The sequence below is a fragment of the Chiloscyllium punctatum genome, chromosome 42 (assembly GCF_047496795.1).
Source record: "Chiloscyllium punctatum isolate Juve2018m chromosome 42, sChiPun1.3, whole genome shotgun sequence".
Taxonomy (NCBI): Eukaryota; Metazoa; Chordata; class Chondrichthyes; order Orectolobiformes; family Hemiscylliidae; genus Chiloscyllium; species Chiloscyllium punctatum.
Genome location: NC_092780.1, coordinates 22,246,519 through 22,273,068, shown reverse-complemented (window position 1 = coordinate 22,273,068; position 26,550 = coordinate 22,246,519). Strand labels below are relative to the sequence as shown.

Here is a 26,550-nt window from a genome sequence, read left to right as displayed (position 1 = left end):
CTGTTTCCACAATACCTTTTAAAAGTTGTGGGATTCTAATTGTTTGGTATTTAATCTACAGGCCTACTCCCTGCAGCACAGTAAGGAGGACCGTCTGGCCTATCTGAACCACATCATAGGAGGTGAAATTACACTCCAGTTGTTGTTTGTACTATATGCTGTACTGGCCTTGTCTTTCCTCTCTGGCTATTGTGTACGGACTGCAGCCCAGATACTGTCTGTTCTTATGCCTCTTGTAGTTCTCTTCATCGATGGCAATGTGGGCTATTGGCATCATTCCCGTCGGATTGAATTCTGGAATCAAATGAAGCTCCTTGGGCAGAATGTGGGCATTTTTGGTGCTGCTATAATTTTGGCAACAGATTGTTAATACTTTTAAACGTGGGGTTCTTTAATGCATGGCACAAATGAAGCAACTGCCTTGTACTGCTATTTATTTGACTTTTTTAAATGTATAGGTTCTTAAATATATTTTCACTATAGATCATTTTCTTGGACAGTTCTGTAGAAAACAAAACTTGTGTATGAACAATTGTTTGGATGCTAGTGAATCTCTGAGGGCCGACTTGGTGGATGTATGCTTCTATGGCAGTGCTCACTCTCTAGGACCTATGCAGAGAAATCGAGAGCTGCTTTTGGCAGGTCAGCTTTCATGCCAGGAGTATATGTTTAGAAACGTAGCCCACTGTCTGTTTTATTGATCTCCTCCTTTTTCACTTAATTCCAATTTGAATAAATTATTAGATCTATGTGCTGCATCATGAATGATATAAAAGACCCAGAATTTGTTACAGTGTGATGTCCTATGAATGATGAAATTTGTTGTGTATTCATTTATTCTCCTAGCAAAATAATTTTTGAAAAGTTTCTCTTAGCACCGGTAAATTGACTTCTTTCCAGCTTTAAAATTCCCAACAATTTTTCCTATTTCTTTCCCATCATGTCTCAGTTATTCATGCTGGCAAGCTACACTGGAAATGTGCAACTGAGGTCCCAGCTGATCTAGCTGGCAACTTCAAGAGACTACTTTTGTGTAAGGTCAGTGGGTTTCCTACAGAGCCAGCAGGACATTTTGAGAACATTGTTCTTTTATATGACCAGTTTTATTTTCCACCACAATGCCACTGGTATCCCCCGCTGCACAGTTTAACAAGGCAGTGCATCCATCAAGTTCTTCAGATCTGAAGTAGCTTAAGTAGAATTGAAACCCTATCTGATCCAGAAGGATTTCTCTTTTAAAATGGCCCATTTTAGTTTTGTAGCTGTGTGGGCAGATCAATGGTGAAGCTACCAGAAAATCAGCTGATCAGCTTTGCAGTGCAGGTCCATACTCCTCTTCACAGCAATATCAATTTTGGTTTTTAGATGCGGCGCATAGCTAATGTTCCAGGTTTTTTTGCTGTTGCTAATCTTTTAGTTAATTTGTATGACTTTTTCACTCTCATCTCAGATTTCTGAGTCCTTTAGGTTTTACAGCATCTGTTTCCTTTGACAAATAATAAACAGTTCCCTGTGGAGGAAGATCAGTTTGTATTTTAAAAATGTAAAACTGCATATCCTAATCTAAAAAGTTTCTTAAGAGGCTGCAACCATGAAATCCTTTGTCTCCACTTTTTTTTCTCAGTGAAGCAATAATGGGAAAAGCTTTGATAAGATCGAAAAGTATTCCTCCCGAAGTATGATAAATCATTGGGAACGTTCATTAGTTTTCAGACTAACTGTAAGCTCTCTTTATTTTCCCTTTAGCATCCCTAGTTTCCCACCAAGCAAATCAATGTGGAGATTGTATAGCTCTTCAAAAACATTTAGTGACCAAACAGATTCAAATTAGAATTAAAACAGTAGTGCCTTAGTGAGAAAGGAGAGGATATTTTGTGTTCAGCTAGATTACCATTAGGAATTTCAGAATTATGAAAATGAGTTGCAGTAGTGCTATGGATTTTGTCATAGTTTGTTTATGTTAATCTTTGAGTTGGTTTTTATTTGTTAGTTAAAATTCTTAGTTCTTTTTTTCATTGCAGTTATATTTAGCATTTTTTTTTCTTTCTTTATTTCTGCTTGCAGATAAGTAGCAATGGAATTTATTATTTAACAAATGAGATTTAACACAAAAACAGCTGAAGGCCTTCTGTCCATTGTTCCATTTTAGTTTTTCATCTTTATAATCTGTTTGCAGTTGAGGAGGAGATCAAGCTATTCAAGTCCTTTTTCCTTTGTTACCTGTGCAGGAATAGTGGGATTGCTCAAAGGCAAAAACCAAAAGCAAGATATTTCGCAAGAAAAAAATCTTGAAGTAATTTTTATTGTGACTTAGAGTGCTTGTGCAATGTTATGGTACTTATCACACCTGTCAGTGGTAGCAACTGGGTAATTTGCTTGGAATGTAGGGACTGTATTGTATGTATTAAGACTACTACAGGCTTGGTAGCTCATGTTTCTAAAATGTATGAAGTTTTAATATTTCAAGATTTAAAATCTTTGTTGCTTTTTGAAATTGAGGTATATAAAACATAATTTATCCTTCTCTAGATTATTATGACATGTTTTCCATGACTAGCCTATTTATATTGGGGGAGGAATGTGAATCTGGATGAACAGGATGCAGTTCACTTACTGCTATCTGTTTTGTTTGATCTGAATTGTATTAGACTACACTCCTGTATATTGCAGCAGGGGCCAGTATTGTGCTTTAAATATTGTATATTTAAAGGGTTTAGACTAATACCTGATAAGAATTCATCTAGAAACTATTAATAATGAATTACTATGCTACTACTGTTTGAAATTTTTTGATCTTAAAATGTGTTGCTGGAAAAGTGCAGCAGGTCAGGCAGCATCCAAGTGCTGCATCAGGAGCCATTCCTGAAGAAGGGCTTATGCCCAAAACATTGATTCTCCTGCTCCTTGGATGCTGCCTGACCTGCTGTGCTTTTCCAGCAACACATTTTCAGCTCTGATCTCCAGCGTCTGCAGTCCTCACTTTCTCCCTGAAATTTTTTCATCTATATTTTACAATGTAAGTGAGTCTTGCAAATGGTAAGTTGTGGGAAAGAATTACCATCTGTACTTGCTGCATTGGACTGCAGTATGCTTTTTCTTTGCTATTATAAAAGTCAAAAGATGAAGTGAAATCACAAGCAATACATGTCAACCACAAATTGTCCAGAGTAACATGGTACTAATTTGTTAACTAACTTGGATCTTAATGGCTGAGGTAGAAAATGGAACACTTATTAAATGATAGCATTTTGGATTAAGACAAGTGTTAAAGCAAGAAATTGAGAGGCTTAATTTCATGAGTATCCATTGTGTATTTGACTTGAGTACCTTATGCTAACTTTGAATGCAAAAAGTGCAAAATATTTAAGTTTCTTTCAGCACTAATTTTTACACTCTTGTGAATAATTAAATAGCCCCTGGGTAACTGTTGAAGTGAAACTATCTGAAGTGAACTTGAACGTTTCTGTTTAAAGCTCTTTAAATATTCACTGACCAATCACAAGCATATGTCATAATAGTTTTTGAGAAATTATTGATTTTCAACTTAATATTATTCAGGAAGACCCAGATTGTCAACCAACTGTCACATGGACTAAATAGAATAAATATCTATTATTAAACCTGGGCCTTAACTTGTTTAAATGCAGCTTTCTTCCTTTAAATTGAAATGGTGTCACTTTATGTAGTGATTGAATATCAATTCAAATTCATAGTTTACAGTGTAGTGCAGCATTCTTTCAAAAATGGGAGTACCAGTTGTAGATTTGGGAGTTTTTTAACATTTAATGCTGTGCTATTTGACACGCACACATTCTCTCTCTTTCTTGTGTAATTTATATATATTTACGCTCTTTTTAAACAAAGTTGGTTTGAAATAGAAAATGTTAATGACTGTGGTTATCACTAATGTCTTAATTTAGGTAAATGGCTATTGGACCACCCTTCAGTACGAAATCATTTTATTAAATTGAAAGGATATTAGTTGAAATATGTTCTTCTCGTTCACATTTCCTTTGTGAAGATCAGACATTTTGCAAATGTTTTAAGTTATGTTTCTTTGATTAATAATGCTCCACATATGAGTAAACAGAAGTAAAGTAACATGCCTCAAACAGGCAGAAAAGCTTAATTTTTAATTGAAAGCAATTCTGAGTAGAGGATATCTCATGCAGGAAGTACTCATCCTAGGATTTTCTGTTATGAAATTAATAACTATTCTAGTACAGTAATGTATCAATCTTTTTCAATGCTTTGATTTTTGTGGCAGTCAATTAAGTAAGTATGCTTCCAAGACCAAAACAGTTTAAAGCTTTAAAAGTAAATTAGAATGTCATGAATCTTCTTCTGTTTTCACCTTGTCAAATGCAATAAGATGCATTCCACTCATTGCAAATATTCCACTTCACATATGAAGCTTTAGTATGTACTGAAATGGGAAATTTCAAGCCAATTTAAAATGTTTCACTATTACTGCGCGTTTTAGCTGTCCTGTTCAGATTTTAAATCTTTGTATTTAGCTGTTCCATTTGTAGGCCTTCCTCAGGAAGATTGGCTTTATTAAATTGTAATGTGCCTTCCATATCTGGACGCGTGTCCGTAGTTATACAGAAATCCTATTAGATGGACAATTTAGAGTATATTTCTCTCTCCACACTTCTCAAAATATATGAATAGTTAAAGTGTATCTTTCCATTCATTCTGTCCACTCTTTTAACATTCAGTACTGTTAGGAGTGAAGGGTTGTGCCAGTGCTCTTCTGGCAATGTGTGGTGACCCATGTTGAGGTAATTTCCAGTTCCCACCATCTTCCCACCTGAACAGCTAATACTGTAAACTCAGAGTGTTAGTGTGGGATTGGGCGCAATACAAATGCAACACATTATTAGCTTGTTGATTTCATGAAAGATAGATTTACAACTTTTAGTTATAGAACTGACTTTTTTAAAATTACAGTGTTCCACTGCCCAGTTAAATAATCCATTTTGGTTTGATTTCACAAACTGGGTGATTTTAAGCAAATTATGTTGTGTATAAGGCAAACCCAGAAGTTTAAATCTGATGTAAATTTTGTCCATAATAGTTGTGAAAAATCATATTCGTCAAAAATAATGACTAAAGAACAGTAAGGCTTGTTTTTTTTTAACAAATCATTCATTATAAATGGGTGCATGTTCCTTTTTGAATCTAATTTATGATTAACATTTGCTAATTTAAACTGGAGCCAGTAAATGTAAAGTCTTTTTGTGTACACTGTTTGCACAATCTGGATAAGCATCATTGTTAATGTCATAGTATTTTGTAGTTATGTCAGAAATATACTTCTGTGCATGCCCAATCCCCAATTCATTGCCAAGGGACTTCACTAATAATTTTTGACTGTACATACAGTAAAGGAATCCGATGGTAAATAAGCTTGCATAATCTGTTATTATATGTAAAAAAAAACTATTTACATTTTATCCACAGGATCTAATGCTTCATGTAAAACCAATCAATATTCTCCATTTGTTAACTTATCCACTGAAAGGAGTACAGGATCACAAACAACATTTCATCTTATGCAAATATTAAAGTTCAGTTTTGCACTGGCATAAATGGCTTGTGCAGACCCAAAATTAAAGAAACTGTAATTTGAGGAACTGTACAGTCTTCTGTTGACTAGATTATTGATCAGTGTGGTCAAATAAAACAAAAGTAGGATCAGATTAGTTTGCTCAAGCACACTGACCAGATAATCTAAGAAGTTACTTTTAATATTTAAGCTTGTTAATTTTAAAGTGTTAGTTGAATTAGTTGGAGAAGTGTAGCCAGAACAACAATAAGAACCTCCTTAAAAGGATCTGGACTAAAAGGAAATCATTAAATTGCTTGCCAAGGATTGGTGCAGTGGGGAGTTCTAGACACCTGCTTCTAATGAAACTCTGGAATGTGACCTGTTTTGTTGTGCGCTTTTGCTTTTAAGTACATAGCAGCTACTTTATTGTACTACCTGTGGCTTATCTTAAACCTAAAGACCTAACTAAAGGAGATCTCTGATCCTCAATGAGATTGAATTTTCCATTCATTGACAAAATTTAGTCCCATTTGTTTGTTAAGAAAACCTCACCAAACTTGTATGTATGGGTAGTGTAAAATTTTTGGACACTGCCTGTTGTATACTTGAAATATTTTACAATTTAATACTAACTGGGTTATCTTTCTATAGCCAGCTCAGAATCTTTCAATATATGAAGTGCACTATTAGCAATGTATAACTGAAAAATGTTTACACTTTGAAAAAGCATAATGTATATGTTTTATGTAACTAAATTGATACTTTTGTTAAAGCTCAAAACACTTTTGCATTCAGTACCAACTTTGAGTTTATATTAAAATTTCGAAATATTAAGCTTGTTCTCCACAGATTAGATGGAAAAGTAAAACTAAACTTCAAGGGTATAAATGTAGTAAAGTTTTCGATCTAGTTTTTCATTTGTCAATTTTTTTTTCAGGAGTGTTTTCGCTAAATTTATATGCCTGTCTCACGAGAAATAACTTTACCTTGAATGTGTAACTGTTGCTGTTAAGATTACAATATGCATCGGTGTGTCCACTCCAAGTAAACTCCATTGTTGTAGGTTTGGTAAATTATATAAGAAAAGCATAACCATTAATCAATCATTGTCCAAATGAGCGTGTGTCTGTTAGCAGACCTTTTGCATTGCTTCCAATTTACAATGTGTCCATAATATCCATGTAGATATTTTCTTTCTCAGCTAGCATTTTGATAGAATTTTCCCTACTGTAAATATATTACAATAAAACATGCTAAAACAGTCGTGTTTTTTTTACTTTTAACCGGTTTAAACATATTATAATTTTCCACCTTTGTACTTTTTACTTTCTCAACTACTCCCCAGCTTTCATTTTATGTGAAGCTTTACAGTTAACCTTTTGCTGTGTATTTTCTGATTTTGAGGTTAAGGACCAGCACGCTTTTGACCTATGAACTACTCAACCAGGTAACTCCTGAAAACTTAATTTGGACACTTTTTAAAAGAAGTGGCAGCCATATTTGAATAGTGCTTTCTACTAATGGGCGATGTGGTTGTTCAACAAGATGCAATATCATAAGATTCATGTGTGTTTGGCTGGACAGGTTCAGAGATGCATGAATGAAAAAATAAACAGTAATTTTGGAAGTGCTTCAAATATCTCTTTTATTGTGGTTTTAAAATCTTCTATATAATTCATAATGTTGATTTGGATAAAAGGAATAATGACTGAAGCAGTCTGAGAAAATGCAGCAAGACCCCATTGCCCAGAACTTGCATGACACCATTATTACTTACCAATGCCCAGCTACAACAAGACGACAGAATGTAACCATCATCCTTTGATATTGAATGACATTATGGTCACTGAATCCCCACTATTGACATCCTTGGGTTTTAACTACTGATCAGAAACTCAACTGAACTAGCTGTATAAATAGTGTGCCTACAAGAGCAGGTCTGGGAATCATAACTGTCCACTAACAATAAAGCCTGAGTAAGGAGTGTGATTGAAATACTCCCACTTACCTGGATTAGCGCAACTCCAAGAAACATTTAAGACACCGTCCATAACAAAGCAGCCTGATTCACTGACACTACAGCCAGATATCCATTTTAAGAACTACCAACTACTGTGAATTACAGATTAACTTAATGGGTGTGTGCATATCAAACTTTGGTTTATATGTATGTAAGAATATTCAAAATTACTCAACAAATGAAATAAATTACTCACTAGTTTTTTATTGATAAAGTATTATTTCAAAAACAAAGCAAGTGTTAAAGTTAGCCAAATTAGTTAAAGTTGAGATTATACCACACTTTTTTAAGTAAACTGTTCAAAACAAGATATGTACATTTAAGACTCTGAGCAATACCCGATATTCACTAAACATTGAGGTACTTGCTGAATTGATTCTGGTTTTTTAGTATTCAGTATATTTAAAGGGGACAAGAAAACATTTGGGTATAATGAGTGGCATTGCAATATCAAACCCATATCATAGATTGTATAATAGATTTATAGAAATTGCAAACTGTGTATGGTTAGATATGCAGTAATAGCTACAATTTATTGCTGTAATTTGTAAATGAGGTCCTACAGACTATTCATCCACTATGTCTAAGACAATTAAATGCTGGTTCCACTAACTTGCATTGCCAACAGGAGTTACTAGATAGTGAGTGGCAGCAGGAACCTATGGTTATTTCTTCATTGCCTAACTCTGACCATTTACAGCTCCACATGGGTAAAACCAACTAACTCTGCACAGAACAGGATGGGGACCATGTGGCTAAATTCTTTATCTGATGGTTCAATGTTTACATTATTGTTGGAAACCAAGAGTACCAATTTTTGAAGTCTATGGAAAGTCTGGCCCCTTGGAGATCCATGCATAAATTAAAAATGCTGTCCAATATAACTATACATTTTAATGTATTGACTTTTGTATTGCTGAGAGCAAAAGAAAGCCACAAGTTTTTATATTTCATGTTGATTTTGTTACAAATTTTCCTGAAGAGGGAAAATCAATATAATATGAACATTTTCATACTGAGAAGGGCATATTGGTTAGTTGGTAGAGATGTGCGATGAAGAATGCAAAAATTGGATGATGACTGACAGTTAACTGCCAAGTTTTGTTTAAACTTAAACCAGGTAGCTTTACTTTGAATCGTCAAGGCATTGCCCTGAGGAATGAATCAGTATGGCTGTCAACTACTTTGCTCAGTTGAACTAGTGTATTGTGTATACACATTCTTTTTATTTAGAAAATCTTGCCCAAGCACAGAATCCCAGTGTTGGGAACTATTTTCACAGTTTTGCAATCATAGGCTGGTTAGGCAAGGTCAGTACTTTTGTCTGGTGTGAGCAACCGAAGTGACATGCTATTTTGTATGGTCTGGCAGTTTTCTAGATGTATGGCCTGCAAACCTAGCATCACACCAGCTGTGAAATTCATATGCCACTTTCCTCATTCGTGTGATGGGCAGAACATCATTGAGACATCAAGGCAGCATCCTGTTAGTGGTGATCACCACCTATGTTTCTACTTCACACTACAAATTATGCAAATGGCTTTGATGTGCTCTATTTCACCTTGCGTGCATAGTGAGCAAATGCTTGGGCCTTAACAAGATTGCTGACAGGGTCAATGTTGCGCTGTATGGAACTGCAGGAGCCCCAATGCATAGCCATTTTCTCAGCTAGCATTACTGGAAAATGTATATGTTAATCATATTATTTTTCCATTGAATGCTGAACATTGTACAAACTCACAAATGCTACTTTGGACTTGAAAAGCGCCCAGACTCATTATCCAGAAGGGTAAGGTATCTCATAAATTCGACTAACTGGTAAAAGTAGCTGTCGTACACTGCTGCTATGCAATAGCAGCAGCAGCCCGTGTTTGCAAACCTCTAAATTATCCAACATTAGATGTGATTCTGTGATTTTTGTCAGCATTTGTTAAACAATCCCAGATAAGTTATGAATTACATTGTCAACCAATTTAAGATTCTCTGGCTCACAGTATAACATACTTTCCTGTACTGGAAACTGCATACCTTGATATGCAGGAGCCTGTTCCTTGCAGATAGAAAGACAAGTACACATACTGCACCTGTTTATACTGAACAAAATAGCTAACAGCAATCTGGTTAATTCTTTAGGGTAATCAGAGTCAATCTGCCTATTTAAATATAAATAAAACTTGCAAGCTGTCACTTGTTATCTAACTGATGCATTCTCTATAGCAATATCTATACTTGATGAAGGGCTTGTACCCGAAATGTCACTTCTCTTGTTCCTCTGGTGCTGCCTGACCTGTGCTTTTCCACTCTCGACAATACCTATACCAATCCACTTGCCAACCATCAGCACACTTCTAATACAAATGTTGTTCCCCTGGAACTCTCATGAAGAATGAATGACAAAAGGTTTCAGCAAAATATATTCTTTTCCGAGCAATACACAATGACTGTGTGTTGACTTTGGTTACATAGTATATGTATTTTAAAGGATGCCTTAATTTAAACTGAAGGAAATTTATCTCATGTGGCCTTCTCATTACACAACATTTTAAATATTGCCTCACAAAATAGATTTGCTACCGAGCTAAATAAACAGACATTGAGATAAAACATATTCAGTTTTTGATCAGAATAACACTTGCTTATTTCACAAAATTGACATTTTGGGGGTGATCTGAACCCCTAGGGGTGATGTCTACAAGCCGCATTGGCCTGGTGGCTCAGTTATTTAATCGTATTGCTTTTTTTTTACATTTGGCATAAGATTCTAATCCTTGTCAATATTTAAGTGAAGTTATCTTTCACCTCTGTAAATGTTTTTTAAAACAGGGTTCATTTTACAACTTATGACCTTTTTTATGTTGACTTTAGTATCTGGTGATCCAGGATAGCATTGGCTGTGTTCTAGATTTCGAGAGATGTATTTATCAGTAAATGTTCTGGTCAAAAATCTCAAACACTGTCACCGTGACTAGAATTGACTTAGAATAACATTGTTTTTCAACCTTTTCTCTTCTGAAACAAAACACAATGCTAATTCTTCCAAGTGCAAAGAACTGACCCTAAATGAGACTATGGAAACTGTCCAGCAGCTTCAATGCATCCAGTTCCTTCACCATCCAGTAACAAATCCACTACAAATAGTGGCCGTCAAGAACACACACCTTTTAAAGCGACTGGGAAATTGGAATAGAGACTCATAAGCATTCTGCAGTTTCAAACTGTTTTTATAAATAAGTATTAGTGAGATGCACCATAGAGAAAACACTGAGCATTTTGATAGAAAACCCTAATGGCATCTGATGCCATGACCCCATCTTTCATATTATTGAAGTAACATCTCATTTGTGTTTTTTAACAAAACAAAATCAACCAAGGAGGAATAGACAGTTAAGCACAATGTCAGACTCCTTGGAGTACAAGTGGACTGAGTCCTCATAAAATTAATTGTCCGTTCAGTTGAGCACGCAGCCTCAGTAGACCGGAACTTTATTAGAAAAACAAAAGCCTCACAAAATTACCCTTCCATCAGCAGTGTAGTGACAAATGAACAGCTGCTCATCTGTTCATCACTATGCCAATACCACATTAATATTCAGCATTAATATTCAAATGCTTTTATGAGTAAATGGATTACTAAAATGTTATTTGCCTACTCCAAGGGTAAAGATTTCCGTTGAGGTAGCATTCATGATGAATAAAAGGTCTCCTAAAAATGGAGGGAATTGATGCAAAACCACATTTGCTTTTTTTTTGGACATCATCCTTGTCCACAACTAATCAAAGTTAGATAAAGAGTAGAATTTAAAATCTCTCAACAGCACAGAACTGACAAGTAATCTGTTCATTCTTTGTCATTGAAATGTGTCACAAATTATAACAATCACGTTGAGGGTCTTGGCATTTCTGTTCCTTTGATTAAAACAAATTGTTTCATAAATACATAGGTTTTAATTTGAAAGCTTTCAGAGTCAAGAAGGAATTCAATACTCAAAATACAAATGGAGGAAAGAAAAAACAAATGTGCACTAGACCTAAGACAGAGATGCATTAATTCCAGCCCTACCTTTGGCTTATTACTATTGAGAAACATCTCAGCTGTGATTGAATGGTGGAGCAATTCAGGCGGCTGAATATATTATTTCTGCTCCACTCTTACAGTCTACAATTAGGACAGGATTGTCTGCTTGAACAGTTTGGCAAGTTCCTAATTATCTTGAAATGAATTTATAAGTGATACATATTAGTACCACTGCATATCCATGATAGGATATGAAACCATTGCTGAAAGAAAATTAATATAATTAAATAAAAATCTCTCACCTTTACCCATTATGAACTATAGCCCAGACTGCTTACAGATATATATCTGGAATAGTGGATACAATTCTCACATGTAAGTTATACATTATTAGTTTTCTTCACATTTCTTTCCAGATACAAATATCTCAAAAGATAATGCTGATTATGTTATTGGCTAAATTTGGATAGGGGCTGAAAATGAACAAAAACCCTTTGACTGCTGGGGCAATTGCAGGTAGCACACAAACCGGGTGCTGTCTGCTAATTTAAGTAAAAAGAAAAGCCCTTGTCATCCAATAATTACTTTTTGAGTTGCTTTGGTGACTCATTTGTAGGCTGACTGCTGTGGAATGAAGCTTTTATGGTTATTGCCAGATGGAACACAATCAATGACAATGTGTCATATGGAGGTGGAGGGGAATGAATCCCATTTTGACCAGCATAACACTGATGCATGGCACATTGAAAGTGATGTGCATGTGGTCAATAGCACCCTGCACCAAGGCTCAAAAAGCAGATGGGATCTTGGGGTTTATAAGTAGAGGCATATAGATTAAAAAGCAAGGAATTTAGTGATGAATCTGGCTCAGCCTCAACAGGAGTAATGTGTCCAATTCTGGGGCACCTTGTTTGAGGAAGGATGAACAGGCAGAACCGATTTGCAAGAATGGTTCCAGGAATGAGAGAATCTAATGCATTCTACAAGAAGCTAGGTTTGTTCTCCTTTGACGAGAAACGATGCAGAGATGGTTTGATAGAGGTGCTCAAAATTTTGTGGTCTTGACGAGTAGACAGTAGAAAACTGTTGAGCAGCAGAGAACACCAATTGAAGGTGACTGGTATAAGAACCCAATGGTGATGGGAAGATAAAATAATTGCAGGACTACTGTGGGGCAAAGGTACAGGTGGGATTAGCTGAATTGGTCGAGACATGGACCTGACGAGCTGAATGGCCTCAAATATTAACTGTTTCTCCTTTCACTTATTCTTGCAGTTCTGCTGAGTTTCTGCAATACATATTGCTTTTATTGTATTATATGATTGCCTTCCAGGAACTGCTAGCGGGGTCTTTTTCAGTTCTAAAATAACTGTCAAATTGAATAGCATGGTTGACTCTCAAACAATAGGTGTAGAGCTCTAATTACGTGCTTAGCTTTTAGCTAATTCTTTTAGGAGTGATACAATTCTGTCATTTTCTCGCTGCTCTTTACATGATTTTTAATTCAGTCATAGCACTTGGACGCTACTGACAAGGAAGAATTTGTTTGCCATCCCTGACTGTCCTTAACAGAATGCCCAGCTCAACCATTTCAGAGGTCAGTTAAGTTGCATTGCCAAGACTGAAAAGTCAAGTACAAACTAAGACTGGCAAAAATCCTTTCTTCCAGGATAGCAGTAAACTAGATAGGCTTTTACAAAGGCTAGTCATTACATTGCCCTAATTTGTGATTCAACTTTTTCATTCTTGATTCATTTATTCACAATCTCATGTGCTCATTGTGGGATTTGAACTCATGGCTTTGGATTATTTGTTCAATGCTCTGGATTACAATTCAGGTAAATAACCAACCACTATTCTACCATTTCAAGGGAGGTATGTACTGCTACCAATGTGATTTGCATTCCTCATTTACACCATTGAAGAAAGCCACACTTGAAACACGCACTATACAGATAGGGGTTTCCTTCCAGGTTATTAAACTACCATTTTTTAAAAAAAAACTTTCTCGTGGATTTTATGCAAGGAATTCAGAATCACTGGCCACAAGAATCTTTACATAATTCAATTTGAAGTTAACTCCCTCTTGGAGGTTTCTACATAGTAGATCTAGCTTCTTATATCTCATTCAAGACAATTGTTCTCATCAGACACATTTTCCTCAGTTTGGCTATGAGTGGCAACCTGTTTTAGCTAACAGACTGCACTTTGTGTGTAACCTTCCTCTGAGTCAATGGAAATCATATGCATCATTGAGAGGTCCATTGTTCTGCTCTTGGACATTTCCAAATGGGGGATGATGGCACAGTTTGTTTGATGAGTCTGTGAGCAAGCTTGCCTGTGCATCTCTCTGCTCAGTTTTAGTAAAAACAAGCTTAACAATCATTGTTATCATTTGCAACAAATATTTTGTAGAAGACAGAAATGTAGTTGATTTTAAAATGGTAACTGTTTTTGAAATTCTCATTAATTTTGATTTTACTAGCCTTGTGCTAATAAAAATAGAATTTTTCACTCTTTTAGTATAATAGAATTTGTAGGCAACCAATCCCACTCAACAGATTAAAAAGGACGAGGCATTCAGGGTGACTGGGTATGCCAAAGAAGTAAACTAAGGCAAATCTAACTTTAGAGCAGTGATTTTTCAGATTCAGATGACGAAGAAAACCTAGCACAGAAAGTGCTGAGATTTAGTTTGAGTTTTCTGTAGCAGATGATGGCTGGTTTAGAGGCTGATTTGGTTGTATAAATGAATCAGGTAAACTTTCTGCATGGTCCACAAGTTCATAAGAGTCACGCATATTAGATAGGCCATACCAAAAGACAATCCACTCTCCAGTTGTAAAGCTTCCATCGCACTGTTTGAAATACCTGTACAAGAGAAAACCATGTATATTAGTTGTGAACTGCATTGACCACGGTGGCTAGAAAATACACATCAACTCTTCAAATATTCAGCTAAATCAAAACAAGAATCAAATTAATGAAAACAAGAAAATATCAATTTGAGCAGTTTAGACTAGATTCCCTTCAGTATGGAAACAGGCCCTTCGGTCCAACAAGTCCACGCCGACCCTCGGAAGAGTAACCCATCCATACCCATTCCCCATATTTACCCCTGACCTACACACCTAACACTAGCTTCAGATTAAAAGGGTCATCTATTTAAGATGGAAATGTAGCGATTCCTCTCCTCATAGCAGATTACAATGGAGGCTGTCACTGAATATAGTTAGGCCCAGTTATGACAGATTTTTGCATTGCACGAAATTGAGGTTTATCGTGATTAAGCAGATTGTCAAGTTGAGGCCAAGATCAGATCAGCCATAGTCTTACTGGTGGTCAAACAGCTCCTAGGGTCAAATGGCTTACTCCTGTTCCTAGTTTTTATATTGTTTGGAAAAGAGTGAAGTTAAATAATGAGAAAGATGCAGTTATTTACAGTACTCCTTTCTGGCATCCTTATACCTGCCAAAGCAACAACTGGTATATTGTACCAATTGGAAAATAAAATCCAAGACTGGGTTATGGATATTGTGACACATTTAATTATACCATATAATGATAGTCCTGGTCATGAGAGAAGCTGTGAATAAATGACTTAAAAATCCAGTATTGAGACATGCAGATCAGTCAAGTACCAGGTTGAATACAAAATCTAACCTGAAGCTACTCAACATTAGTACTAGGTGGATTCCCCACAACTGGCCATAAATTGGTGAGATTGCATTGGATATGAGGTGTGGTAGGATGGTGAAATCCAACCAGACATGCTGCATTTAGACATTAACAGTGACACTTGGTATAAGGTACATACATGATTAACTTTAGCAGTGCTGTTCTCAGCTGACAACCATGACCAAATAGTCCATTGACATCCATTGCCTATGGTCATGTGTAAAGAATGGACAATTGGACTATGGATTTTACCATTAAGCGGCTGTATCTCTAAATAAAAGAGGAGAAAATTTGGAGAAAGGAAAATGGGTCCAGATTTAGATTAAACATTGGCTCTGGATCAAGATTCCAAAATAATATTTGTCCTTATTCTGTCAAGCCCCCTCTGTAACTGGCTGGAGTCACAACAATTTGGTTGATCAACAGTCAAGCCGGCTTGTACGTGGCATCGACTTGCCAAAATTTCATTCAGCTGGCTGTTGCATACAAGCAGGCTTACCTCTATAAATTAGTTTCTATGCCATTCTGGCTATCCCGTTCTGTCTGTGCCACTCAGTCTCTGCTTCGGTTTGCTGATGTGTCTGTACGTTGCGCAAGTAAACATAACAGAAGATTAAGAAAAGCAGACAGAGGCAGGAGGAACAAGAGTGGCAGAAGAAAAGGAAGACAGACTTAAGCAGAAGCAGGAATGGCATAACAATGAGGAAACTAGCAACAGGGATGAAGGAAAACACAATAAGTAAGGGATGGAAAAGGAGGTGGCAGAGGAGCAGGTGTGGGAGAATTGGATGCAGGATTGTATAAGTAGTACCTGTCACAGAATGTGTGTACCTTCTGGTGTGCACTGTCCTATTTTTTGCTTAGTTCCTTCAGTTTGACTTCGTATTTGGTATTTTCCAATGTAATAACTTTAATTTGCTTTTAAGCGATGAACTGATTATCTGCAATATTGCTCACCTGCAGTCTGTGATGGGACTGTAGTTAAACATTCATACCTGAGCTAAAGAACAGCAGCCAGACAGCACAGAACAGCAGAGGGTCAGGAGACAGTGCGCAGCAGGAGAGGGGTCAGCGGCATGCAGACTGAGCTGTACAGCGCAGTGGACGTGAGGGTGCAGTACAGGAACAGTGGGCACAGACTTTTAAAATCAACTGGGCCTTAAGGAAAAGTGGAGACCTCCGTATTAAAGGGTGCTGGACTTCAAAGAATCGTGGTAGCAACTTTTCTTTCCAGTCAGAAGACCTGTACTTGGGATGTGTCTTTAAAAGTTCCAGAATTGTATTATTTATTGCTGTGAAAAGACACATTTTGCTAAATAGAGTCACAGCATGGAAACAGACCCTTCGGTCCAACCCATCCATGCCGAACAGATATCCCAACCCAATCTGGTCCCACCTTCCAGCACTTGGCCCATATCCTTCCAAACCCTTCCTATTCATATACCCATCCAAGTGCCTTTTAAATGTTGCAATTGTACCAGCTTCCACCAAAATAATTGAGAGTGTCCAAAGAATTGTACTGACAACCAATTTAAGATTGCCAGTTGGGCTTGCAGTGTGGCACGTGGAAACTACATATATGAATACACAAGGTAAATGGAAAGAACACTCAACAAAATAGGTGACAGGCATTCGCTGGTTCATTTCTTGGGCAATGCCTTAGCCTGTTAGAATCAGCCTGCCTGGTTTAAAATCTAAACAGGTTTTGGCAGTTAACTGTTACTCATCATTCTCCACAGCAGCACATCTACTACTCAAAGTCCACTTGTTACCAAAAAGCATTCTCCTCTCATACAGTATAAATGGTGTTTCTCTTTTACTTTATTATTTCTTGTCCTGATGAATGCAAGATGAATGCTTTCATAAAATTTTGTCCTTTTTTTCAGCAGTTGTAAGTTCTGTACTACTAAACATTGTAAGATTTTCTATTCATATTGCAAGCTGAGTCTTACTGTGTGAAAGCTAAATTCTGAGAACTACAATCTGTCAGAATAGAACAGAAGTGTTGACTCCTTTGTTATGTCAAGTGTAATCCACCATTGTGATATCTGTACACGGTCACTGCCATGCAGTGCAAGTCCGTTAGTTGATTAAGCCTCTTTGCTTCCAAACCTGTTACTGATCTAATTCAAGCCCCAAAACTTTGGAGAGGGCCATGTCTCAAAAAAAATAGAAACACCAAGAGGTGTTTTAAAAACCTCCAAAGAGAAGCTTCTTAAATAGCTATTTGCTTCCATTTCCACAAGGGCTATCATTACTCTATTATCATGGTTTACTGCTTTCCCACCTTATACAATTATCTTAGCAAAGGTCCTAGGTTCAGAGTTTGATTAACAGCTCAACGAGATTACTGAAGTATTGATCTGGGGCTAGGTATACAAGTCTAGTTGCTTTTATTAGGGATTAATTATTTGAGGGGATTTAAAAGTTTTTAATGGATTTTCATGAGTGGGAATATTTTTAAATTTAGTAAGGCAACAATAGATACTTAGACCCTTCATTTTAAAATGGCTCCTAAGGTCTACCCATGGTGGATATTGGATGAGTTGGCACAGAGGACATTAAAAGCAAAGGTTGGTGGACATTATGGCATGTATTGGCTTGAGTTAGCATGTGTCATGAGGGCTATAAGGAGGCATGGAGTGGGTGAAAGCATGAATTGACAAGGGGGCATGAGGCGACATGGAGAATACTTGCAGAGGGTGATGAGGTGAAGGGTGAAGGCTACACATCAAGATTTAAGGGGACATCTGCTAATTGATTAAAGACAGGACTTGTAAATTTCTTGCTTTGGCATTTGGCTGTCTTCCACTATTCTCCACCAATCTTGGAGCAAAAATCAGGTTCTGACAGGGCATTTCGTCCAGAGGCAAGTAGAGGGAGCCAGGAAATTTTCTGATTCAGACGACCCTCATCGAGCAAATATTCAACCCAAGGATCCAACCTCGTAAATTTATTGTTCATAAAATAATCCACACAATGAATTGTTAGACATGGGCAAGGCAACAAGCTGTGGTATTCATGTGAGGTTATAGTTTATTAAATCAGGTATTAAACTGCTGCACAAGTCTGGAAATAATTAATGTAGAAAAGTGTTCCAAGGTGTCTCCTGGGCAAAAGAAAAATGTTAAGAGGATTTTATGAAGACCCAGCAAATGTTTGGTACAGGAAATTCATTTTAATGAGGTTGAAAATTCAGATTAAGGCAGCAGTCAAGGTGTTGAATAGAAGAGCAAGGAATTTTGGCACAACATCGTGGGCTGAAGGGCCTGTTCTGTGCTGTACTGTTCTAATTATGATGGAACTGTATATACCGTTAGCTCACAGCTGGAATATTGTATGCAATTTTGGTCACCACAGCTGAAGAAGGATGTCATTGTTGTAGAGAGGCTGCAAGAGGAGATTCAGCTATGAAGAGAGACTAGATAGGCTGGAATTGTTTTCCTTAGAAATCAGAACTGAATTTAATGATTTATATTTTACAGTGAAAAGCTTCAAATGTTGCCACAATTCTGCACCATTTCGAATAGTTTAAGATATCACTGGAAGAGAATGTATCTTCATTCTGCTTTCTCCACCATGAACCCGGCTCACCAGCAACACTGTCCCCCCATCTCTCCTCCAGTGCTGTCTGTGCCGGACCCACCAATGTAGGAGTCGCCATTCTTTAGGCGCCATCTCCGCTCCTGGGTCCATCTCGTTATTGCCGAGTCCTACGTTGAACCTACACTCAGCCCCGCAACCAGAGACCCAGCTCTGCTGTTACTGTCACCTCACCGATAACCAGGAGTCCCCATTCTGAGCCGACCATGACTGCAACCAGAAGTCCCTGGCTCCGCAGCCCCCTCGATGACGCCATTCCAGGCAAATTGCGACCAGGAGTCCCTAGCTCTGCTGTCAGGCCAGGCCAGGCTGCCACAGCGCCATGCGCCGCCCTCCATGTTGTCGCCTTGCCATCTTGAAGAGTCTGCTGTCCCCTCCAATTGCTGGAGGAGTTTTGCTGTCGCTGCCTCCAATGATCAGAAAGCGCTGCCCTCTGCACGTATGGCCCGTTCTCACTGCTGCACCGATGCCACCGGACTACCCGGCCAAAGAAAAGGAAAATGAAAGGAAATAACAAAAAAAAAGCAGAAAAGAAAGAAAGATAATAGGGGCTGATAAGGCCTGGGTAAGAATCCGCATATAGCTCTGCTACTCCACTGTTATCTTGGAACTAGAGGGCTGTGGGGAACCTGGAACCTGTTTGAGGTGTACGGGCAAATATACGATGGATAAGGAGAAACCTTTTAGTGGAGGGGTCAACAAGCAGAGGAAATAGTTTTAAGATAAGGAGCAGAAGATTTCCAGGACATTTTACAGAAAACATTTTCACTAAGAAGGTGGTGGGTATCTGGAACTCACTGCCTAATAGGGTGTTAAAGGCAGAAACTTTCAAGACATTTAAAAAGTATTTAGATGAACATTTGATTCCTGATGAAGGACATATGCCCGAAATGTGGATTCTCCTGTTCCCTGGATGCTGTCTGACCTGCTGTGCTTTTCCAGCACCACACTCTCGACTCTGATCTCCAGCATCTGCAGTCCTCACTTTCTCCTGGAACACTTGAAACCCCAAAGCATACAAAACAATGGGCCAAACGTTGGAAAACAGGATTAGAATAAATAGATGACTGGCATTGTTACGAGAAGCCAAAGGGCCTTTTTTCCATTCTGTAAAGATTCTATGACTTTCTGTGAATCTACTATGAGATGGGACGTGGAACGAATACATTTTTAGAGGGAATTCCAGAATATTTTGGAGAAAAGAGTGGGAGCAGAGACATCTGCTGCATTTGTGAAATTTTAGCTGAGTTATTGAAACTTTATGCTTTGCTTCCTGCCTGTTAGGTTTGTTAGACCTGTGGTGATCTTGGCTCCTGGAAAACATGTATTGCAGTAAAGTCAGATCAGAAACTATGTTCTAAATCAAAGATTCAGGATTAGATCTTTCTCACTATTCCCACTTCAAAAGTAATTTTAAAGAACGGAAAACAAATTGCTTTGAAACTGGTGAATGTGATTATTATTTAATGCTCTGCTGCATAATTAAATTTTAATTTTTTTTGTGCTATCCAAACACAGTTTCTACAGGATCCTTTGGGAGCAGGACATATTTTCATTAAGGTCACAAAAGGAGAGGAAAAGCTAATCAATTATTTTCCCTAATCATTAACATTACAAATGAGCCAGTGAAGAGGAAAGCACAGGACCATAAGGTATAGAGCAATGAGCAGAGAACCTGATTGTGGAGTCCCACCACTGTTTGCCAGCAGAATCAAATTCACCAAAACTCCTTAGATAGTACCTTCCAAATCCACAGCCACTTTCTTCTAGAAATTCATAGGTACATAGATACTCCACAATCTGCACGTTCCCCTCCAAATCACTTAACATCCTAATTTTGAAATATATCACTGTTCCTTTAGTGTTGCTAGGTCAAAATCCTTGAACTCTCTCCCCAGTGATAGTATAGGTGTATCCACGCTAAATGATCTGTTCTGGTTCAAGAAAGCAGTTAACATTCTTCAGGACAATTAGGGATGGCATTAAATTCTGGCAGCCACATCCCAGTATTAAATTAGTTAAAAATCGAGTGGGGAAATTTTGATTGCATGCCCTTGCTTAATTATTATATACTGCAAGTCAGAATTTGAACACAGATAGCCCTGTTCAACAAGTTCAGTTGTGTTCCATAACTGACAAAAAGTATATGTACAATAGTACATAACTGAATAATGGTTATTTGAATCACTCAAATGAATACACTGTCACCTCATCTTGACATGTAGTGTTTGTAAGATGACAGTGAATTATTTATAAAAATAAAACAGTTGATAAATGGTGAAATTTGGAAGTAACATACCAGGGATTGATTCTGTTTGTCGCTCTTGATCTCCAGAACAGAGAGTCAAAATCCTGCCGAATACATTCCCAAAGCATCAGGCTGGTACCTTGGCCACGTTTATTTGTACTGACCACAAACTTGTCAAGATATGGCATTCCATTCAGGACAGGCTCTCTGGTGATAATTGCAGCAGCACTGTACCTGTGGTAACATGGAAAGAAAATAGTTGCTGTTCAAAACCTGTTCTAAGTTGTTAACTATTAAAGCTAATCATGACAATGCTGTTTCAAATTTGACTATAAAGAACAAAGAAATAGGAACAGGATTAGATTATATGGCCCAATGAGCCTACTCCACTATTTGGGACAATCCTCATTGATGTTTGGCTTCACAATCCTGTCTGTTTCCCATATCCATTGATACGCAGAGACCAAACATCTGTGCACCTTAGCCTTAATGTAATTAATGATGCAGCATCCAGGGATCAGTGGAGCAGAAAATTCCAAAGATGCCCAACTCGCAGAGTGAAGACATTTCTCTTCATTTAATCCTGAGAAATATTTGTAATTCCTATTTGCTCATTAAACTCCTTGCACAGAAAACATGTCTTATTATACCGAAACATATTGAACAAATTGTTCCAGCTGTAGAGAGGACCATGGCCTGACTTCACCAATCAGCTTCATGGAGTCAGCCTGACTGTTTTTCAAAAGGTTAGCCATAGAAGCAGCTGTCTTGTTTTGCTTTGCATGGGCTAACACATTCTTTATCCAATTTTCTTCCCATCTAAGTTTTGCACAATCACATAACTAACAGTTATGATGGTCTAGAGAGGAGACATCTTTTAACTTTGTCAAAGCTTGCAAATTGAACTATTGCCCTCCACTATTAAGTAGGAAGAACCAAATTTATTTCATCCACAAGGACAGACTTTATTGTGTGCTGGGTTACTCAGTCTCAGCTGGGATGATAAAAAGAAGTGGGGAGGGAAGGTGAGGTGCTGGGAAAGCAATTGGACTTAACTTTCCTGATCACTACTGGAAAATGTGCAGGTCTGGATGATATTGGAATCAGCTTACAATATCACCCCAACAATGAGCTTCAGGCATATTTTAAGATTAATGCATTTTTGATGCAGTGAAAGAAGTTTCCTTGAAGAAGATCTCATTCTCTCTGTTTGGGATATGTCATAAATATGTACAGTATTGAATTTCACTGAGATTTCTTAGAACACCTTCATTCTGTCCATGTTATGAACTTGTGTCACTTTTCAAAAGTCTTGAAATTGATTGAATGTAGAGGTAAGTCTCATCAATGATTTGACTGTTGATATGAGAAAAAGCACTGCAAAGTGAAAATGAATTTCTAAATCCCAGCAGCAATCAAATAGAAACTAAAAGGCTTACCCTTCTGATAAATAAATAGAATGGAGCCTGGGATTCAATAGTGAGATATAGTCCTTGTGTAGATCTTTTCCGAAAGATTTATTTATGAGTGATATTAGACGGGTTGTGTCTATTTCATCGAGACTTGTGTATCTGCGGATGGGTTCAGCATTTTTGAATAATGTCCCAGCTCCTGTAATAAATATAAAAAAACACTCATCATCTCTGATCTGTCAGAGAGCTAGTATTTCCAGTGATCTGTAATCTGCTGAAAGTATTACATATTCCTGTTAAAGCACACTTCACAGTTATCACTGGGTAGTTTCTGTAGCTCACCAAACTAGCTACTCTTCATAAATCAGGCCTAATCCTGTCCTTCCACATTTTCAGAGGATGTTGCTGGACAGCAAACAAATACAAACATTGGTCAATGTTCCCCTTTCCACTTGGGACACAGGCATCCTGAGCAAATAAAATCAGCTAATTTTCACTCACTGCAGATCAAGCTGATATTTTCTGATCTACGCACTGAATGAACTTCTTGAGCCATTAGAGAAGGTAGAGATAACATGTTGACAACACATGAAACTCAATTCTATTTACAGATTCACTTCAACTTCAGTGTTTTGTCCTGATTTTATTCATTTGTACATGGGATGTGGGCTTACTGGCTAAGCAAACATTTATTACCTATCCCTATCCCTGGAGAAGATGGAGCTGAGCAGTTTCCTTGATTTGTTTAGTCCTTGATGGTAGAGATACCCACAGTACTGTTAAGAAGTGAGTTCCAGGATTTTGATCCTGTGACAATGAAGGAACAAAGACATTGTTCCTAGTCAGGATGGTGTGTGAGTTAGATGGGAATTTACAAATTCCCATGCATCTACTGTTCTTATCCTTCAAAGTTGTAGGGATTGTACGTTTGGAAGGTGCTGTTGATAGGGTTTCAGTAAGTTATTGTAATGTATCCAGTGGACACTATGGTCTGCTACTATTTCGCATCAGTAGTGAAAGGACTGAATGTTCAAGTTAGTGGTGTCAATCAAAATGATTGCTTTCTCCAGGATGATGTTGAGTTTCTTGAGTGTTGTTGGAGCTGTGCCATCCAGGCAAATGGAAAATATTCCATCATCATCTTGACTGGTGTCTTGTAGATGATTGACATACTTTGCAGAAACCGGAGGTGAGTTACTTACTACAGACTTCCTAGCCTGGTACTTATATGCTGGTCCAGTTCAGCCCTTGACTGACAATGAGCAACTGCTATATTTTGTCTTCTTGGAGATGGTCATTACTTAGCATTTCCTGTAGGGCGAACGTTACTTGTCACTTAATGTGCAAGCCCAGAAGTTATCCATGTCTTGCTCCATATATACTGTTCCAGATCCTAATCACACATAGTGCTTTAGTATCTGAGTTGTCATGAATGGTTGTAAATACTGTGCAATCATCAGTGAACATCTCCACTTTGGACGTTATGATAGAAGGCAGATGTTTGGAGGCCAAGATGATTTAAACCAAATTTGAAAAGCGCTGTTTTTAGTTGAGCTGCTGGCTGGTGAATAAAACACAACATCATGATCTGTTACCACTGTTACCAATTTCATAAGATACTCAAGTTCAAGTTGTGTGTGTTGTCCATGAGACTTCATAATTCAAGCCTATGGCATCTCCCTGCTCCTGTACTCTATGCTCCTTTTAATAAAGCCAAGAACACTGCCTGCTCTATTTACTGCTCTCCTCATCTGCTTCTGCCACCGTCAATGATAACCCTCAATCCTCATACCCAATAAAAACCTATATAACTTAGTCTTCAACAGTTCAATTGACCTAGCATCTGCAGTCTTTTGGGGTAGGGAGTTCCAAATTTCTGCTCTGAGTGAAGTGTTTTCCCAATTTCACTTTTAATTGGCTTGCCTTAAATCTTTACATTAAGTCATCTGTTTTGAATTCTTCCACAAAATAAAACAGTTTTCTGCATCAACTCGACTAAATGCTCTTGTTTTAAAGACCTTGGATTGCATAAATGGTATATTAAGCAAGCTTATGCAATTTGACCACAGAATTTAATACTTCAAACCTTGATATAATTCTGGTAAATTTCCGTGAGCCACTCCAATCCTTACTGGGATGAGATGTGCTGAACGTAAGTTCCTGATGGGGTCTGACCAAGTCTCCATAACAATTGAAGCATCAGCTCCCATTTTTGCACTCCACCATCTTCATATAAATGTCAACATTCCATTAGCCTTATATTTACACAATCCTACAGTTTTCCCTAATTAAAAGAAGTGCTCTCCTTTCTCTTTCTATAACAATAATATTATCTTCTCACCCTGTTGTTTCTTTTCCAAAACAATGGCCTCCTCTATCTGGCATCTAATTCTATCTGATTTTGTTTTGCATTTTAAAAATATAAATGATAATCCCATCACAAGTCATCAATACTCATCACTTTGAACATCTCCAGTGCACACAATATTATGTCTTCACAAACTGCAATGGTTGATTCACTATATGTTGACCTCATATGTTTTGATTCAGCAATTAAAGTTTTGTTTCTATCAATTAATCAAAAGTGACAAATTCTTTGTGCTTCCCAGTAATTCAACCAAAATGTTGCACTACTTTCCCACAATGATACCAATATTAGTTTTTTTCCACCTATGTTTGACTATACTATTGCAAACTAATCTTGCACATCATTTCCATTGTTTAAAAAAAAGTCTCCAAAACTTCATGGATATTCTTTTGTGCCAAACATTCTTCCTCTTCAATTACATTAACTTGCATTTATTTTGCATATTTAATATAATGGAAGGTCCCAAGGTTTTCACAGCTAAATTGTGAGAAAATATTTGGCATTAAGCCTCTAAAGGAAATGCTAGGACAGGTAGCCAATTGTTTCAATAGGAAGAATTTTAAAATTTCTTTCAATAACTAGAAATGAAGAGAGTTTAAGGAGGGAATTCCAGGGTTTCGGGGTCCAGAATGCTGAAGGGAATGGTGACAGCAGTGGTAAACTGGGATTTAAATTAGATTAGATTCCCTACAGTGTGGAAACAGGCCCTTTGGCCCAACAAGTCCACACCGACCCTCTGAAGAGTAACCCACCCAGACCCATTTCCCTCTGACTATGGGCAATTTAGCATGGCCAATTCACCTGATCTGCACATCTTTGGATTGTGGGAGGAAACCGGAGCACCTGGAGGAAACCCACACAGAAATGGGGAGACTCCACACAGACAGTCATCCAAGGCTGGAATCGAACCTGGGACCCTGGTGAGGCAGCAGTGCTAGCCAGAATGGCGTAAAAGACAAAATTGGAGAAACACAGTTCTTGGAAGGTTATAGGGTTGGAAGCAGTTACAGAAAATAGAGAGGGATAAGGTCAAGAATGGATTTGAACAATGGTGAGAATTTGAAAGATGAGATGTTACAGGATGAACAACAAATGAGCATTGGAGTGATCAGTCCTGTATATTGAGTAACACCATACAAGATTTGAAAACTTTCTTGATGGGGGGGGGGGGGGGGGGGGGGTGGGGTTCAAGACTAGGGGACATATTTTTAAAGGTGACAGGAGAGAGATTTTAAAAAGATATGAGAGGCAATTTTTTTGCACAGAGGGTGGTTCATTTGTGGAATGAACTTCCTGAGGAACTGGTGGATTGGTACAGTTACAACGTTTTAAAGACATTTGGAAAAGTACATCAATAGGAAAGGTTCAGAGGGATGTGGGCCAAGAGCAGGCAAGTGGGACTAGTTTAGTTTGGGATTCTGTTTGCTATGGACTGGTTGGAATGAAGGATCTGTTTCCATGCTGTCTGACTCAATGATTGTGGAGTTTCTTAAAGCACTTTCGTTCTGTATCAGGACAGGTTGAAGAAGAAGATTTATAATATCATTGGCTATCCTTCTGAACTTGTGCCTTCCAATCATGCACTTTCTGAACGTTACACTGTGACTGAACACTACTTATCAATGACACCCTGGTCATTGATCCTCTGATTT

The 26,550-nt window shown here is 37.6% G+C and overlaps 2 protein-coding genes across 8 annotated transcripts in view; one reads left to right on the top strand and one right to left on the bottom strand.

Annotated features, from left to right (window-relative positions):
- tmem101 (transmembrane protein 101) overlaps positions 1–26,550 on the top strand; it is a 121,646-nt gene that overhangs the window by 9,093 nt on the left and 86,003 nt on the right. For 2 of the 5 annotated variants that reach the window (XM_072561632.1, XM_072561633.1), the window contains exon 4: positions 62–122. In XM_072561632.1, the coding sequence (XP_072417733.1) occupies positions 62–122 (61 nt within the window). Of the gene's footprint in view, positions 1–61; positions 7,185–26,550 lie in introns of those variants that run through there. The other 3 variants (XM_072561631.1, XM_072561630.1, XM_072561629.1) reach the window with 3 other exon arrangements.
- nags (N-acetylglutamate synthase) overlaps positions 7,759–26,550 on the bottom strand; it is a 49,527-nt gene continuing 30,735 nt past the window's right edge. For all 3 annotated transcript variants that reach the window (XM_072561625.1, XM_072561626.1, XM_072561627.1), the window contains 3 exons: positions 22,558–22,729; positions 21,170–21,352; positions 7,759–14,460 (listed from right to left, as the gene is read on the bottom strand). In XM_072561625.1, coding sequence (XP_072417726.1) covers positions 14,280–14,460; positions 21,170–21,352; positions 22,558–22,729 — 536 coding nt within the window. In that variant the 3' untranslated portion in view covers positions 7,759–14,279. The remainder of the gene's footprint in view (positions 14,461–21,169; positions 21,353–22,557; positions 22,730–26,550) is intronic.